Source organism: Mauremys reevesii, linkage group 16 (genome assembly GCF_016161935.1).
Source record: "Mauremys reevesii isolate NIE-2019 linkage group 16, ASM1616193v1, whole genome shotgun sequence".
Lineage (NCBI taxonomy): Eukaryota > Metazoa > Chordata > Testudines > Geoemydidae > Mauremys > Mauremys reevesii.
In genome coordinates, this window is record NC_052638.1 from 35551305 (window position 1) to 35568806 (window position 17502).

Sequence of the window (17502 nt, forward strand, 5' to 3'; positions counted from 1 at the left end):
AGTTCAGGAAAGTTGACTTTCTCAAAGCCACAATATTAAAGGCACAATTGCAAACTATCCCGATGTGAAGGCAAGCCAGGAAGAATAGTAAGTAGCCAATGTGGCTGCATCAGGAGCTCTTTAATGGCCTCAAAATCAAAAAGGAATCATACAAAAAGTAGAAGCATGGATGAACTACTAAGGAGGAGTTCAAAAGTGTAAGACAAGCATGGTGGGACAAAATCAGAAAGGCTAAGACATAAAGTGAGTTGCATCTAGCCAGGGACATGAAGGGCAATATTAAGTGGTTCTAGAAATATATTAAGAGAAGAGAAAGGCAAAGAAAATGTGGGTCCTCTAATTACTGGGGAAGGAGAGCTAATAACTGATGACATCAAGATGGCTGAGGTTTAATGCCTATTTCCTTCAGTCTTCACTTAAAAGGTTAATGTGACCAAATATTCAACACAATTTAATATTAATAACAAAGGGGCAGGAATACAAGACACAATGGGGAAAGAACAGGTTAAAGGATATTTAGATAATGTAGAAGTATGGAAGGGCCTGATAAAATTCATCTTTGGGTACTTAAGGAATTAGTTGAAGCAATCTCAGAACCATTAGCAATTATCTTTGAGAACTCATGGAGGATTGATGAGGTCCCAGGAGACTGGAGAAGGGCAAATATAATATCTATCTTTAAAAAGGGGGAAAAAGAGGACCCAGGGAATTATAGCAGGGAATTATTTGATACCTGGGAAGATACTGGAACAAATTATTGAACAATCAGTTTGTAGAGAATAATAGGGTTATAAAGAATAGCCTGCAATTTGTCAAAAGTAAATCATTCCAAGCAAACCTAATTTTCTTCTTTGACAGGATTACTGGCCTAGTGGATAGGGGGGAAACAAAACAAAATATTCCTTGATTTTATTAAGACTTGTGATGCAGTCCCACGTGACATTCTCATAAGAAAACAAGGGAAATGTGGTCTGGATGAAACTACTGTAAGGTGGGTGCACAGCTGGTTGAAAGACTGTACTCAGAGTATCAATAGTTCACTGTCATACTGAGAGGGTGTATCTAAGTGGGTTCCCGCAGAGGTCAGTCTTGGGTCCAGTACTATTCAATATCTTCATTAATGACTTGGATAATGGAGTGGAAAATATGCTTGGATGGATTGCAAGCACTTTGGAGGACAGGATTAGAATTCAAAATGACCTTAACAAATTGGAGAATAGGTCTGAAATCAGCAAGATGAAATTCAGTACAAAGTGCAAAGTACTACGCTTAGGAAGGAAAAATCAAATGCACCGCTACAAAGCAGTGAATAAATGGCTAGATGATAGTGCTGCTGAAAGAGTTCTAGGGGCTCTAGTGGATTGCAAATCGAATATGAGTCAATAACGTGATGCAGTTGTGAAAATGGCTAATAATTTTGTGGTGTGTTAACAAGAGTGTCAGATGTAAAACACATGAGGTAATTGTCCCACTCGACTTGGCACCGATAGGGCATCAACTGGAGTACTGCGTCCAATTCTGGGCGCCACACTTTAGGCAAGATATGGACAAATTGGGGAGAGTCTACAGAAGAGCAGCAAAAATGATGAACGGTTTAGAAACCCTGACCTGTGAGGAAAGGTTAAAAAAAACTGGGCATGTGTTCTCTTGAGAAAAGAAAACTGAGGGTGGACCTGATAAGTCTTCAAATCTGTTAAGGGCTATTATAAAGCAGATGGTGATCAATTGTTCTCTATATCTACTGAAATTAGGACAAGAAGTAATCTGCAGCGAGGGAGATTTAAGTTAGATATGAGGAAAAACTTTCTAATTATAAGGTTAGTTAAACTCTTGAATAGGCTTCCAAGAGAGGTTGTGAAATCTACATCAATGGAGGTTTATAAGAGCAGGTTGGACAAACATCTGTCAGAGATGATCTAGGTCCTGCCTCAATGCAGGAGACTGAAGTTGATGACCTTTTGATGTCCCTTCCAGACCTACATTTCTATGATTCTATGTATATACAGGTCAGCTGAATGGCACAGTTTCAATTTCTCCATTGACCATTCCAAACTAAAATGAATAAGAAATGACAAGGTTCTAATTACAACTTTTTCAGTGTTGAACCCCAGTTAAAATACATACAGGGGGGCAACATTTCCATTCATTAAAAAGAAAAATTATTATTTAGTGTTGTCTGATGATGAACAGAAACAGACAACAACCAGAAGAGACGAAAAACTGGAGTAACAAAGAGATGCATAACAATTTGCAATCAGAATTTCTCTTTACATGTATCTTAACCTGTCTTCTTGCTTCATGATGTATATAATTAAATTACCACCGATTGATTCCACCTAAAACATGCTATTTTGAAAGAAATAAGACTATTAGTTGCTATGGCAACCCAATTAAGCCAGTTTTACACCTCTTATCTTAATTGCTGTATTAATTGAGAAGGAAAAATAAATTGAATACTCATCCTTTTCTTGCCATTTTAAATTTCAATAAAATATAAATTGCACAGAAAATATTGTTTAAATTTGTCACCATGGACTGGTGATTAGAAAAAGAAATTAAATTGCTGAAAACAGTATTTAAGACGGATGCATATGTCAGTAGCAATTTGATATGCTGACAGAGCTTTGCTCTTTTGAAATATAATTACTCAAAATATGATCTGCATAGAATATTGGAATGAATAAAGGATTATAACTTTTATGGGCTGTTTATTTCCATATATCATGAAAGAAGATATCTGTGTACCAGAGAAATGTAACAAAAAAAAATAGAAATGAATTATTGTTCATTGAAATCTTGGGAGCTATTCTTTGCAAAATGACAGAGGATTGCATTTATGGGCCAGATTTTCCAATGTGGCCAGATTCAATACCTTTATTTGTGAAGAGTTGCTTCTCAGAAAGTCCTCTTGACTTCAGTGGGTTATTTGTAGACATGAACCCGCATATGACAATAACAGAATTTGCCTGTGAACTGGGTTTGTGCCTGCAGGTCAGGTAGATCAGTGCCAAAACACCGGACATGCACACATTTCCTGTTTAGAGAAACAGCTTGCAGAGAATTTCTTGTTCGTATCGTGCGAGGTTTAGCTGAATATTGATGAGAGAGAGGCAGTTAAAGATTTTTGCAACAAGAGGAAAGTTAGAACATTTGCCTTAAACTTTCAAAGTCATTTAGTCCTATGGCAGGTTTCCAAATGTTGTTTTTTTCAAAAATTGAATTTGCAGCATCCTATTTCCAGAGAAAATGTGCTACTTAGTCCATCCAAGGGTTACACCATATGACTGCATAGCTCATTCCGAACACTTCTGGGACTTTTGAAGTGTTCCTTTCATTCTTCTCTTCTCTTCCCATCTTGAAAATATTAAGTGCAACAAGAGGAATATATTAAAGCAATCCAGTGAGCTTATATTGTGTTGCTTGTAAGTCCTTGCATAGCCGTCTGAGGCAAAGCTGAAGCTGAGAATACACAAGTGAGTTGGTGAAAAGTCCAAGTCGAAGCCCAAAGTCAAAGAGCCCAACTCAGGCTCATATTGTACTCTTAGTTACGTGGGTGTAAATCCAAATAGCCCTACTGCCTTAAGTTACTCTGATATAACTGAGATAAGAATCTTGTCCATAGATGTTTAAAGAGGTATACTTCAGCTTTCAGTAACTTTTTCATGACAGGGTGATGGAAAATTAGTTGTGCCAAGAATTATCGACTCCAAAATCGCAACCGTTTTTACTGCTTACATGTGAACAATGTTATTTCTTACTATTATAAGTGAACAAACACTGGGGGTTTGATTCTACAGTCTGGTTTTACATCAGTACAACTTTTGACTTCAGTAGAATTATAGCAGCATTAAACTAGTGTAACAGAGTCCAGAATTGGGTTTTGTGTGATAGCCTAAAGCAAATTGTGGGTAAAAAAGACTTTTTAAAGGAAGTGATAGCAATACTCTAATTTCTGAGAAAGAAATCATTGTTGGTGAAACTTAAATGAGTGGCTGAGTTTTCAGACTGTTGGCTTGAGAGAAAATCTGTGTTTAAACGCCAAATTCTGCCCTCAGATGTGTGTTAATAGCTCTCACTGATTGCAATGGGAGGAGAGAATTTTGTCCTAAGAATTAAATGGTTTTGTAATTTCTGCATGGTGGCACAAAAGGACATAGCTAATGGATTCACTTGATAGGCCTGTAAACATAATACAATCAAAAGAAATAACTTCACAAGTCTTTCTACCTTTAGTATTGTCAGTGTGATGTGAGACAGTTTCTGCTCTGTTGTTCCTGATATGGTTCTGGCTTCAAGCAACACTATGGCTTCGAGATCTATATAATAGTCAGATCGTCCAAAGTGGCTGAAGTTTCTTCTTTGGGAATTTGATAAGCAGTTCCAGAGCACTAGGTCTGAGATGGGCTTGAAATATAATTCAGCAATAAAGTTCTTTTTTTTCCTAATTGTCACTGTTAAGAAATTGTTTCTGAAGGGACTTGTATAAATGTTCCATACTTATGACAAAAATGTACACTATCAAATGTATGTCTCTAATAATGAAGATTTGATATATTTGGTGCTTTGATGTCACAAGTTTTTATATCTAAGCAAAAATATGCAATCTCACTGATGAACTTGTCTCCCAGTCTTAACGTTTTCTGATTTGTGTCTGGTATTTTCCTTGTTAATTGGTTATGTCTTGCTTATCTGTTCTTTGTTCCTCAGCTGTCCCACTAAACAACTTATATTATTTACAGGTGCATCTAACATTCAAAGCCTATGGTAACATGGTCAAATACCTTTTGCATTGTACAGTACCAATGTCTTCACTGCACAACTTGCTCCTCTTATGTGAAATCAAGTATTGATAAATATACATATTTCCCTTTTATTTAATTTTTTAAATATTTCCACTTTTAATTCCCAATACTATTGTCTAACATAGACTCTCTGGGCCATATCCTGTATATCAGTCCCACTGATGGTTACACCACCTGGGATCTGGCCCAATGCCCATACAGCACAACATTATAGGAAGACAGTAATGATTAATAAAATTACTGAGTACTTTTCACATGTATATTTTAATGGACTTTAAAAGGATGAGTGCGTGCTATTATCCTCATTTTTCAGATGGGGAAAATTGAGTCACGTGATTTACCCAAAGTCATACAGCAAGCCACTGGCAGAGCCAGAGAGCCCAGCCTATAAGAGATGCATGTTGAACTTCGCGCTTATTACAACTTTGCCTTAAGTTCATATTTCAAAGTTGTTTGTTCACAAAGCTCTGGATATGCTTGTGAAACTTTGGCAGACATACTCATCTGGAAAATTTCTCTGTAGCCCTCAGCTGCCTTGGGCTTGTCCCAGGGCTTATCAAATGATGGGGAAGGATACCTGGAAGGAAGAGAGTAAAGTATTGTGAAGTATTTTCCTTTTGGTTGAAAATGCTCCATCAGTGAACCATTGGCTCTGGTTCATTGCTAAGAGCAAGGTTGGCAATTCTGTGGTAGGCAGGAGTGCAGGTGGCTATAGGCTTTTTGACCACCATGTTGTCCAGCCCTACTCTTATCAGGTCTAGACATCATGGAAATTTAAAAGTCAATAGCACTTTGCCTAAACCAGTTCTCCCCCTGTTGCTACAAGTGGACCTCAACTAGTGCTAGCAATAGTGGAAAATTTTAATGGGAAAGACTTCATGCAATCAAGTCTTTATAGGTTCAGTCAGACCTGCAGGGGTTGGTCCACCTCCAGCCATTGGTGCAAACACTTTCAGAGACCTAAAAACTACAGGCTTAGCATAGACACACAGTAGTATGTTCCTTGGGGTTCCTTTTAGTCTCTGCTTGAAACAAACCCCAGAATTCAAAATGAACTCAGTCAATGTCACAAGGTTTGAAGTTGAAATTATAAGAGAGAGAATTTCACATGCTTATGTAACCTGCTAGTAATGGCAGCCATTACACTTAGTATATAGAACCATAAATCAACCAAAGCTCTCATACAGACATTGGGGTCATAGATCCTCAAAGACGTCTAAATATCTTCGAGGGTCTGAGCTAGAATTCCTTGGGGAATTAGGTACGTAACTCTCATTGACTTTAAGTGGGAGATGGGCTTCTAACTGTCTTAAGCACTTTTGAAAATCCCATATACTGTGTTTAGGTCCCAGACTTAGGCTTTGTTGTTGTTGTTTTAAAGTAAATAAGTGCGAGGATAACAGAATCCAAATCGGAATAGAAATGTGTTTATTAATTTTTATGAAATTTCAAACAAAAATCTGCTCTCACTGATCTGAGCATAGCCCTGCCATGTTGGAAGCCCAGACGCAGCAGCATTGCATTTCTGCATGAGAACCAGAGACCAGAACCTTCTGATGTGAACTAATGTTAGGATATGAAGACATTACAGCTTCTAATGTCCATCATCCACTTCCCATTGCTGCATGATCTGATATTCTCCTGAACCTTTATATTATTACTGATGAAGGGTCCAGTCACATGAACCTAACTCAATTTGGATAATCTTTAGTCTCATTGAAGATTACTCATGAGGGCTTCAGGATTTGGCCTTAATTAGTAATGTTCCTATCTGATAGCTATTCTCTTCACTTTCATATACAATTAAACTAACTTTTGTAGCCCGATCCACAAACTTTTACACACACTAGTAGCCATTACTTATGGAATAGTGCCACTACCTTCAGTTATATAGCTTGTGTAATTCAGAACAGGGTTGTCAAAAAATCTCCGTAGCCAACAGCTCCCAATCAAACACCTAAGAACATAACATAAGAACATAAGAAAGGCCGTACCGGGTCAGACCAAAGGTCCATCTAGCCCAGTATCTGTCTACCGACAGTGGCCAATGCCAGGTGCCTCTGAGGGAGTGAACCTAACAGGCAATGATCAAGTGATCTCTCTCCTGCCATCCATCTCCATCCTCTGACGAACAGAGGCTAGAGACACCATTCTTACCCATCCTGGCTAATAGCCATTTATGGACTTAGCCACCATGAATTTATCCAGTCCCCTTTTAAACATTGTTATAGTCCTAGCCTTCACAACCTCCTCAGGTAAGGAGTTCCACAAGTTGACTGTGCGCTGCGTGAAGAAGAACTTCCTTTTATTTGTTTTAAACCTGCTGCCTATTAATTTCATTTGGTGACCCCTAGTTCTTGTATTATGGGAATAAGTAAATAACTTTTCCTTATCCACTTTCTCAACATCACTCATGATTTTATATACCTCTATCATGTCCCCCCTTAGTCTCCTCTTTTCCAAACTGCCTCTTTAATCTTTCCTCATATGGGACCCTCTCTAAACCCCTAATCATTTTAGTTGCTCTTTTCTGAACCTTTTCTAGTGCTAGAATATCTTTTTTGAGGTGAGGAGACCACATCTGTACACAGTATTCGAGATGTGGGCGTACCATGGATTTATATAAGGGCAATAATATATTCTCAGTCTTATTCTCTATCCCCTTTTTTGAACCTATAGGTTCAAAGCTTTCAGCACCCAGTGGGACAGGCTACTTCACTTAGGTGCCTAAATGGAAGCTGAGCTTCTTTTCAAATCTTGCCCCAGGGTTTGTAGGACTGGCCCTTTATAATCTCTTTTGTGCATTAATTCTTCCTCTAGCTACAAAATTTTACAATGCAGATTGAGGGAAAGCTTATTTTAGAATTAAAATATGCTAGTGAGAGACTTTTAGTTCAAACTCATTGCCAAATACAGATCATGGGGTTTTGAATGGTTCTTATTTCCAGGGCATAATAGTGTCAAATTTATAAAAGCTGTTTATTCCCAATGGATGTGTTATAGCCATTTTACTTTGACTTACTTTTTGTTGCATTTTTATGGCACGCTTGTTAACAAGCTTCAATTTATGACCTTGACATTTGCCTATTCTTCTTTCGAAAGTCTTTATAAATCAGCAAAACATTTTGTCGCAGTAGTTATAAGTAAAACAGTCTGAGAATAAATCATTGAAATGGACAGAAGCAATTTTCTTTTTCTCTTTGTGTGTGTATTGTTGACTGGTCCATAAGCCATGGGAAGATAGTGAAGAACTAGCTAAGCAGAGCAAATGTAGCCATATCTGCATTCAACAATTAACAGTATAGTCATAATGCCGTTGGGTTCTTAATTTCAAAAGAAAGATTTTAATATTACTGACTTCAGAGGAAGATAAGCAGGGCAATGCATAAGACATTATCAGTCCAGTGTGGAAATAATGCATTCAAAATTAAAGACAGCAGTTTAATTAAGTGCATGAAAGCCTGACTTTTATGATCATATTTCAAATACTCAAATCTCTTTTCATCCATTCTGCCATATGACTTCACTTAATAATATATCAAGAACAAAAAATGTATTGGAATATTTCTGCAAATTCAATTAGTCCAATAAAAAGTGAAAAATAATTTCTTTTTCATTAAAAAGAACTCAACCCTAACCCTCGTCATGACAAAAGAGTGAGGAAAAGAAACCTAAGGGAACTATGAAAATTCTGCCTTTGTTATGCATTTATGTGTCTGAAACAGATGAAGTGTCATTATTAGTAACATTTGTCATTATAACGACTAATCACATTATGTTACAGTTACAATTCTGTCAGATCCAGACCATGGGGTGAATACTTTCTTCCTTAGAATGCAGTGTCACAATCTATCAGTGATTCCCAAGTTGATTGAGCTATTGTATGCAGATTAATTATACATTAGAGTACCACTTTTCCTGCTGAACCACACTAGCTGTTCAGAGGCTAAACATACCCCCTGGCTTCCTTTTTATATCCAGAGGGTTCTGAGATGACTGGAGGTTAGGAATCTCAGATTTTTTATACTAAGGGGATGGTAGATCTCTGATATGAATAAGAAAACCTGGATCTCAAGAAGTGTTTCATTTATATGGGGAAATTATTATTAGGTATAACAGCCTATGAAAGAAGAGATGCACCTTTAAAAACCTTTGTGACCAGCTATCATGGAGAACTGGATGGCAAAGGGGTTGGTATGGAGATACTGAACTTTTAACCAGGACAGTAAGTCACTAGTTCAGCCTTGGCACACAATCAGTAGTGACTGAAATGTATTACCATCTGTCAGCTATTCATTGACCTCTGTAAAATGAGGTGGTGGGCTCAGTCCTTATCCCTGTGGGCAGATGTCTACATTGCAAACGCTTCCATCACCATAGGTCCATCGGTCACAGAATAGAGGCTAATACTGGTGTTATGTTGAAAAACAATACTCTCACCCCTCAAGTTGATTCCTCTAGGTCAAGGCTCATGCAGATAATTTGTGGAAGTCTGAGCTGCCATTGCTCATTCTGTACATCTCTGGATAAATAAAAGAGCTCATTCTCCCAAACTCTCAATCTGGCAGATTTAATCTCCACTAAATTAACTAAAGTCATCCAGTGACAAGGGTTTCAGGAGACCTTGGTGCTATTCCCACCTTGGCCACTGACCTAATGTGTGACCTTGGGCAGATTACTTTTCCGTGACTCCATTTCTCCTCTCACTCTTTGATTGTTGTGTTTATTTAGAGCCTTTGGGGCAGGAACTATCTCTTATTGTGTGTTTGTGTACAGCAAGTTGCTCCCTAGACTTAGACTTGGACTCTAATATAATTTCGGCCTCATTTTCTACCTCACAGAGTCGTCCTGAACAGAGGTTTGCTTAGGTCTACTCTCCTTACTGTTGAAATCATATTTACTGGATTTTGGAAAATATAGGGTCTAAATCAAAACTTTGCGAAAGGAACCCTTGAGTTTAAAAAAATGGCAAAGGTCAACCTATGATGGTCAGCAGTGGGAACTATGTCAGTGATGCTGATCTCCTTTTGTGAGCATTCAGGTGTGCCTGTTAGAGATGAGCATGTATTATGAAAGCTCAAGCTTATAAATACTTGCTTATTTGTCACATAGGCAACCCTCCTGCAACCGGCACGGGAACTTTACAGATAACTCTGGAAGATGTCAATGACAATGCCCCCGCCATTTATCCAACATTGGCAAAAGTCTGTGATGATGCAAAAGATCTCAGGGTAGTGGTCTTGGGGGCATCAGATAAGGACCTTCACCCTAACACGGATCCATTCAAGTTTGAACTGAGTAAACAGTCTGGCCCAGATAAAGTGTGGAAAATCACCAAGATCAACAGTAAGTCTTTTAATTTATTTTTCTTATACCTTTATTCTTTCAGCCTTCCTATAAGTGCTCTCTGAGATCAAGGAGCAAAGTAATGTGATAGGCGTGCTTTCACACATGTACTCTTCTGTGCTTTGGATGATTAGAACAGATCACTTATGAGTAGATTGTGTCTTTAAGGCCTGATCCAAAGCCCATTGAACTGAATGACAAACTACAGTGACTCTTAATGCACAACCCACTGTGATGGGTGGTGTGGGGCCATTCTTTTTCCCTCCTGCCCATTCCCACCCTGAGCCCAATTGCCTTGGGGTCAGTACACCATAAGAGGTTTCAGCACACTCCCTCACATACCAGTGGGCAACTCCAATGGCCACTGCCTAGGATGTACAGAGCCATGGACCTGCCTACTCTCTACTTCCCCATAGCCCCTTTTTAGCAAACCAGTTAAGTAAGGTGAGGGAATCCCCCCATGGACCTCCCTGTAGGCCTTCATGGTTACAGACTAGCAGCTCCTCTGACCCCTTCTCTGGCCTTTCTGAATGAAGCTCAGCAGGTGTTAGGCGTTGTGCCCTTATCTTTCCAGGGGGTGGAATCCCGCAATTCTCCCATTCTTACACCAAGTCTCGGGCTTACCTCCAGCAGGTCCCAACCAGCTTGGATACCTATGATTCTGCCCTTTGGGAGCCTGTGGCCAGTGGTTAATATAGCTGGAATAAAGTGTAACGTACGAGAAAAAGATTTTAAAACAATAAGAGGTCTACATGTATGTCTATCTTCCCCAAGGCTTACCATCCCCCTGGAAGAAGGCCTACCTTCTTCAGATCTCCATGCGGGTTGTCTGTGGCTGTCTGTTCTCCAGGAACAGTTCCCTGACAACTGCCCCCACCTCTCAACTGCCTTTTAAAATCCTTTTGTACTATTGGCTGCCAGCACTGGCAAAACAAGTCCTGTAACTTGGCTGGAGCCTGGAACCAGTATCTTCACAACTAATAGTTCAGTCGTTGTCTCTTCATGCCTGCTGATGTGTTTATTAGAAGGTTGCTTATCTGGAGCCATTGTGTGGTCTTTCTGCTTACTTCCCAACAGCCTTGCTCTTAAACTAAACCAACATATGCTTACAGGAAACATCACAATGATTCAATATAGCCATACAGGTTTCAGAGTGGTAGCCATGTTAGTCTGTATCAGCAAAAACAATGAGGAGTACTTGTGGCACCTTAGAGACTAACAACCCCTCACTCTCACAGACCTTGGGAGACAGGCCAGTCCTTGCTTACAGACAGCCCCCCAACCTGAAGCAAATACTCCCCAGCAACTATACACCACACAACAAAAACACTAACCCACGAACCTATCCCTGCAACAAATCCCGTTGCCAACTCTATCCACATATCTATTCAAGGGACACCATCATAGGACCTAACCACATCAGCCACACCATCATCAGCCTGCACATCTACCAATGTGATATATGCCATTGGGTGCCAGCAATGCCCCTCTGCTATGTACATTGGCCAAAATGGACAGTCTCTATGCAAAAGAATAAATGGACACAAATCAGATGTCAAGAATTACAACATTCAAAAACCTGGACACTCAATAACAGACTTAAAAGTGGCAATTCTTCAACAAAAAAACTTCAAAAACAGACTCCAATGAGAAACTGCAGAACTGGCATTAATTTGCAAACTGGACACCATCAAATTAGGCCTGAATAAAGACTGGGAGTAGATGGGTCATTACAAAAACTAAAAACTAATTTCCCCATGCTAATTTCCCCCTACTGTTGTTCACACTTTCTTGTCAACTGTTTGAAATAGGCCATCCTGATTACCATTACAAAAGTGATTTTTCCTCCTGTTGATAATAGAATTGAATTGAATTGTCTCGTTAGAATTGGTAAGGCAACCCCCATCTTTTCATGTACGATGTATATATATCTTCCTACTGTATTTTCCACTCCATGCATCTGATGAAGTTGGTTTTAGCCCATGAAAGCTTATGCCCTAATAAATTTGTTAGTCTTTAAAGTGCCACAAGTACTCCTCGTTGTTATAGCTATACGGTAACTGTGCCACAAACCAGGTCACATAGAGTATTGATAAGTTACAACAGCTCCACATCTGTCTTCCCCTTTCCCCTCTCACTGTGGGTCAGCCACAATCTACCCCTTAATTGGTATGTTTCCATTGGAATTTGCCAGTTGACTGGCTTCAGTTGGAAAAATCATAGTTTTAAACTAAAAAAACTCTTTAAATTTTTTTTTTTTTTGGTAATGGGATTGCAGAAGGAGCCGGGGGAAAATACACTCATGCCAAAGAGGAAGAATTCCTATGGCCAAGTTGTTGATTGAATACCATTTTGTAATCAGTTATATATAGGCTTGGAAGTAATCCATTTCTATTTTTTTTAGAATTTTGACTGATAATATCACGTTTAATTTTAAGCACTTTTTTTTTACTTTTATCAATTTACATTTTCACAGTTGCACAAAATTAAGGGGAGGAGGGAGTCAGACGACGGTTATTTAATGACAGTAGATGTTGAGATTAGAAAAGTTAATAAAGCTTTTTATAATAGTTAAAACATATTACATGTCAAAATGTACAAAGTAAATATCCTTATATTAAACTCATAAATTCTCAAGAAGCACTTTCTTACTGTGCCTATCTGTGAATTTTGATTATTATTGATGGAAATTGTTTTTTGTGGGTTTGTGAAATGGACATTTACCAACAAATCCTCCCAGCCTAGTTATGTAGAGGGCTCTCATGTCCCCCTAGATTTTCATGTGGCATGTGTGGTGTGGTGAACTGGTGCCTTTTTATCCCCACCTCCGCATGGCTGCCTAATTGTTACCTCCTTATTCCTTGCAGACACTCATGCCCAGGTCAGCCTGCTTCAAAACCTGAAGAAGGCCAATTACAACATCCCAATCTTGGTGACAGATTCCGGAAAACCGCCTCTGACTAATAATACCGAACTGAAAGTACAAGTGTGTTCCTGCAAGAAATCCAAAATGGACTGCAGTGCAGCCGATGCCCTTCATATCAGCATGATCCTAATCCTTCTCTTTTCACTCTTCAGTTTATTTTGTAAGTTTTCCTAAACTCCAAGTAGTAACAGTGAAGCATTATTTATCTAGGTTCTTGGAAGTGAATCTTTTGTGCCTCTTCATAAAAAAACCTACCCAAGGGAGAAGAAGTTAATTTGTACAGTGATCTAAGAGTCCACAGTGTGACATCTGAATATTTTGAGAAAGTATGTGAATGGGGGAAAAAAAATTCTATAGGCAGAAAAAGGGTAGGAAATGCCAGGTTGTCAAATTAGCAGGTGATTGAAAATACAGGAAAAGTTTTGAGTAGAATCAAAGAAAATCAAAGCTGAGATATTATAAACTGAGACGCATGGGTGGTAGTAGTAAGAGATTTGTGACTCATTTTCCTTCATCTCTCCCCACCTGAATTCAATTCAAAAACAGAAACAGGAGATTAAAGGTGTTCTTGTAACAATAGCTGTTGTGGGTCACTATGAAAATGAATAGTGTCTGCTTCAATCTATTCCCCCGCATAAAGTACGTCAGCAACCGTACACAGGGAATTTATTCAAGAATCTGAGTTTATAGACATCTAAGATTGATAGTCTGGAGAACTGCAAGACAAAAAGAGAGAACAGGAGTTGATGTCTTGGGATAACTTTCAATGGATGGTCTCTCTTTGATGCTTCTGAGTAGGCCTTTCTAAAAAGAAGAATAAATCTTTCGAATGCACAATTTAATTTTGGAGGGTTAAGAGTCAAAACTAATGCTTGAAAGGTGATGTGACTGGGGGGACAAGGACTTCCGAATTCTAATGCTGGCTCTGCCCTTGGCTCGCTCTAATGGTCTTGGGCAGAACTGGGAAAATAATTGATTTTTCAGTTCAGTGGTTGAGCCAAAAAAATCTGGAAATAAAATTAATTTCATATCAACCTGAAATGGAAGTTTTCATTTCCATTTCCCTTTCTCCCCTCAATTCATTCAGGTCAAACAAAATATTTTATTCAATCCAAACCCTTCCCCCACCTCTTTGTTTGGTTTAGTTTTGAGTGTGTTTTCGCTTGTTTTGTTTAAATTAATCAAGCAAAATTTAAAAAAAACCCACAACATCATTTTGAAATGAAAGGTCAAAATGTTTCAGTTTGAGCATGCTGTAACAAAATATTTTGAATTAAAAAAAAAATCTGAGGGAGGATTTTTGGCCAAAACTATTTGATGAATGCAACCCAAATTCACAAATAGTGTTGGTCAACCCAAAATTGCATTTTTTGACAAATAAGCTATTTGTCCAAAAAACATTTGCCTACCTCTAATCTTGGACAAATCTCTTACATCAGTTTCCTCATCTATACAATGGCGATAATACTAACAATTCACCTAGGATATAAGGATTGTGTCAGCATATGTATGCATGGTATTGTATAGGTGGATTTAACACCTCAGCATGACCGAAGGGCTTAAAGTCTGAGTAAAGTAAAATATGACATTATGCTGAGATAAAGGCCTGAGTAGCAGAGTTCTGCACATATGGCATGTTGGAGCTGCTTGAGTTATATAGTATACATCATATTGGTTGCTTTTTTATTTGAGTCTATTGCTTTTATCCCAAAGGGTTGGCATAAAAGTCACTGTGGGAAGTTTAGAATTAGCTGACGTTGTGAAGCTCTTTGAAGATGAAAAGAGCTGTACAAATGTTAAGTGCAAATTCCTGTTTTTGATTCCATTGGGTGACATCTGAAGTGACTGCACTTGTCAGTCCAGTTACCTGCACCCTGAATTCAGCCCTAAGTAGTTATTATGTTTGCTAGAACTATTCTGCAGGACATTAAAAAATCATATCAGCCTGTATTAATATGCAGCTCATTGGGTCAGATTCATTTCTGATGCAGCTACATGGAAGTTAATGGCATTATATCAGGCATAAGCCAGGCCCATTATGATAACCTCCTTGCATCTGTAGATGAGATTTCAATTTTCCTTCTGAAACTTTACTCTTTTTGGTTTGTCTGTACAGGATGTGATTACAGGACGGGGTTACATTGTTTTAATATCTTTTGGTTAAGTCTTTTGGTTTTGAATGTACCCACTTGGTTGTTATCTAGCAGGTTAAGAGGTCAAGACATTTTTCCTGGGAATGAACCCTGGGAAGTAGGTTTATCTACATTTTGGATCCAGATCATCACTGAGGATATTTTCCTGCAACTGTAACTAGTTAAAATGTGAGCCATATATAGGCCCAGATTGTGAGAAATGGCCTATGTGCACAGGAACAGAAGATTGCACAATGAGATTCCCCCTCCTTATGTGGCTTCAAAAGAACCATTCACACTGACGGTCCTTGCATTCTGGGAAAGACAGGGACTGCTGGTTCTTTCTCGCCCATCCCAAAATCCCATTACAGAGCAATATAATGAGAAGGGGTAGGAGGTGGTAGCTGCTTGGTCCTGCCAACACTCGATACCAAGCCATAGAACAAGGCCTGCATACTGAGGGAGCATATTGCTCCATCATTATATGCAAGGTGCAGCGCCGGAGAGACCGTACCACCCAAGACACTCACTCTCTCTGGCACTCTTCCTGGAGTAGCACAGCTCTGCACCACATGCTACGTGGGCTTGAGGCATAAAAACCACAAGCAAGCCCATAAATAGTAGCCTGTTTGTTTTTTTTAAAAAGCTGCCTGTCAAAAAATTAAGGGTCAAATTTACAAATAGATCCTGGTCTCTAATTTTGCAAAACAGCAGCACAAATGATGTCTGTGTGCATGATTTGCAGGTGTGGTTTGTTTGGGTAGGAAAAGATATTCTTTCTTTTGCTTTGGCAACTGATGAAAAGCCAGGGAAACACCAGCTGTATTGGTTTCAGAGTAGCAGCCGTGTTAGTCTGTATCCGCAAAAAAAACAGGAGTACTTGTGGCACCTTAGAGACTAACAAATTCATTTCAGCATGAGCTTTCGTGAGCTAAAGCTCACTTCTTCGGATGCATAGAATGGAACACACAGACAGGAGATATTTATACACACAGAGAACATGAAAAGGTGGAAGTATGCATACCAACAGGCAGAGTCTAATCAATTGAGATGAGCTATCGTTAGCAGGAGGAAAAAAAACTTTTTGAAGTGATAATTAAGATGGCTCATAGAAGGTGTGAGGAGAACTTAACATAGGGAAATAGATTCAATTGGTGTAATGACCCAACCATTCCCAGTCTTTGTTTAAACCACAGTTAATTGTATCTAGTTTGCATATTAATTCAAGTTCAGCAGTCTCTCTTTGGAGTCTGTTTTTGAAGTTTTTTTGTTGCAAAATTGCCACCTTCAAGTCTGTCACTGAGTGGTTAGAAAGGTTGAAGTGTTCTCCCACTGGTTTTTGAATGTTATGATTCCTGATGTCAGATTTGTGTCCATTTATTCTTTTGCGTAGAGACTGTCCGGTTTGGCCAATGTACATGGCAGAGGGGCATTGCTGGCACATGATGGCATATATCACGTTGGTAGATGTGCAGGTGTACGAGCCCCTGATGGTGTGTCTGATGTGATTAGGTCCTGTGATGGTGTCACTTGAATGGATATGTGGACAGAGCTGGCATCGGGCTTTATTGCAAGGATAGGTTCCTGGAAAGCTCATGCTGAAATAAATTTGTTAGTCTCTAAGGTGCCACAAGTACTCCTGTTTTTTTTCAGCTGTATTGGGAAACACATGTGGAATGACCACCTTTTGCCAGATGTAGGTGATTTTATCCACAGTTGTGAATGTGAGCATGAATTCAACAAACAGGGTTAAGCACATTCAGGCAAAGATAGGCCTGACTTCCCGTGTTCAGACCATATTTAGAATTTTTCCTAAAATCCAGTGATGCTCATTCTGATTCAATTCATTGTGGAGAGAGGGGGCCCTGATTTTACAATGTCTTATATCTTGTACAGTCATTAATACTTGTGCAAAGTGACTGAAAACCATTGTTAAATCAGACTGGTAGCATTTTAAAATCACTTTCCACAGGTGCGCGTGACCACACAAGGCAGTAGAGAATGAAGCCTAGGAGGTAGCTGAGAAGTTTGGCTCTGCCTCAGAACTTTTGCAAAATGTGCTGGTGTCATTTCCGGGAAGCTATGGGGGGAGGAGGGGGTGAAGAGGGGTGGTTCCTATTCATGTCCAAAAGTAGGGTATCTTTTTATAGCTGCCATTAGTTCCATCACAATGTCTTGCATAGTCCAAATATTTATCAGAGTAATCAAAGATTATGGTGCCATAAAAACTAAGGTAAGTTTAATGCTTATTGAACAGAAGAAATATCCCATTGCTAGTGTCAAGTTATGGATTTAA

The 17502-nt window shown here is 38.9% G+C and overlaps 1 protein-coding gene across 11 annotated transcripts in view; it reads left to right on the plus strand.

Moving 5' to 3' along the window:
• The window catches only part of CDH13 (cadherin 13), a 748254-nt gene that overhangs the window by 709754 nt on the left and 20998 nt on the right, over positions 1 to 17502 (plus strand). For all 11 annotated transcript variants that reach the window (XM_039502842.1, XM_039502836.1, XM_039502840.1 and 8 more), the window contains 2 exons: positions 9915 to 10148; positions 13016 to 13234. In XM_039502842.1, coding sequence (XP_039358776.1) covers positions 9915 to 10148; positions 13016 to 13234 — 453 coding nt within the window. The remainder of the gene's footprint in view (positions 1 to 9914; positions 10149 to 13015; positions 13235 to 17502) is intronic.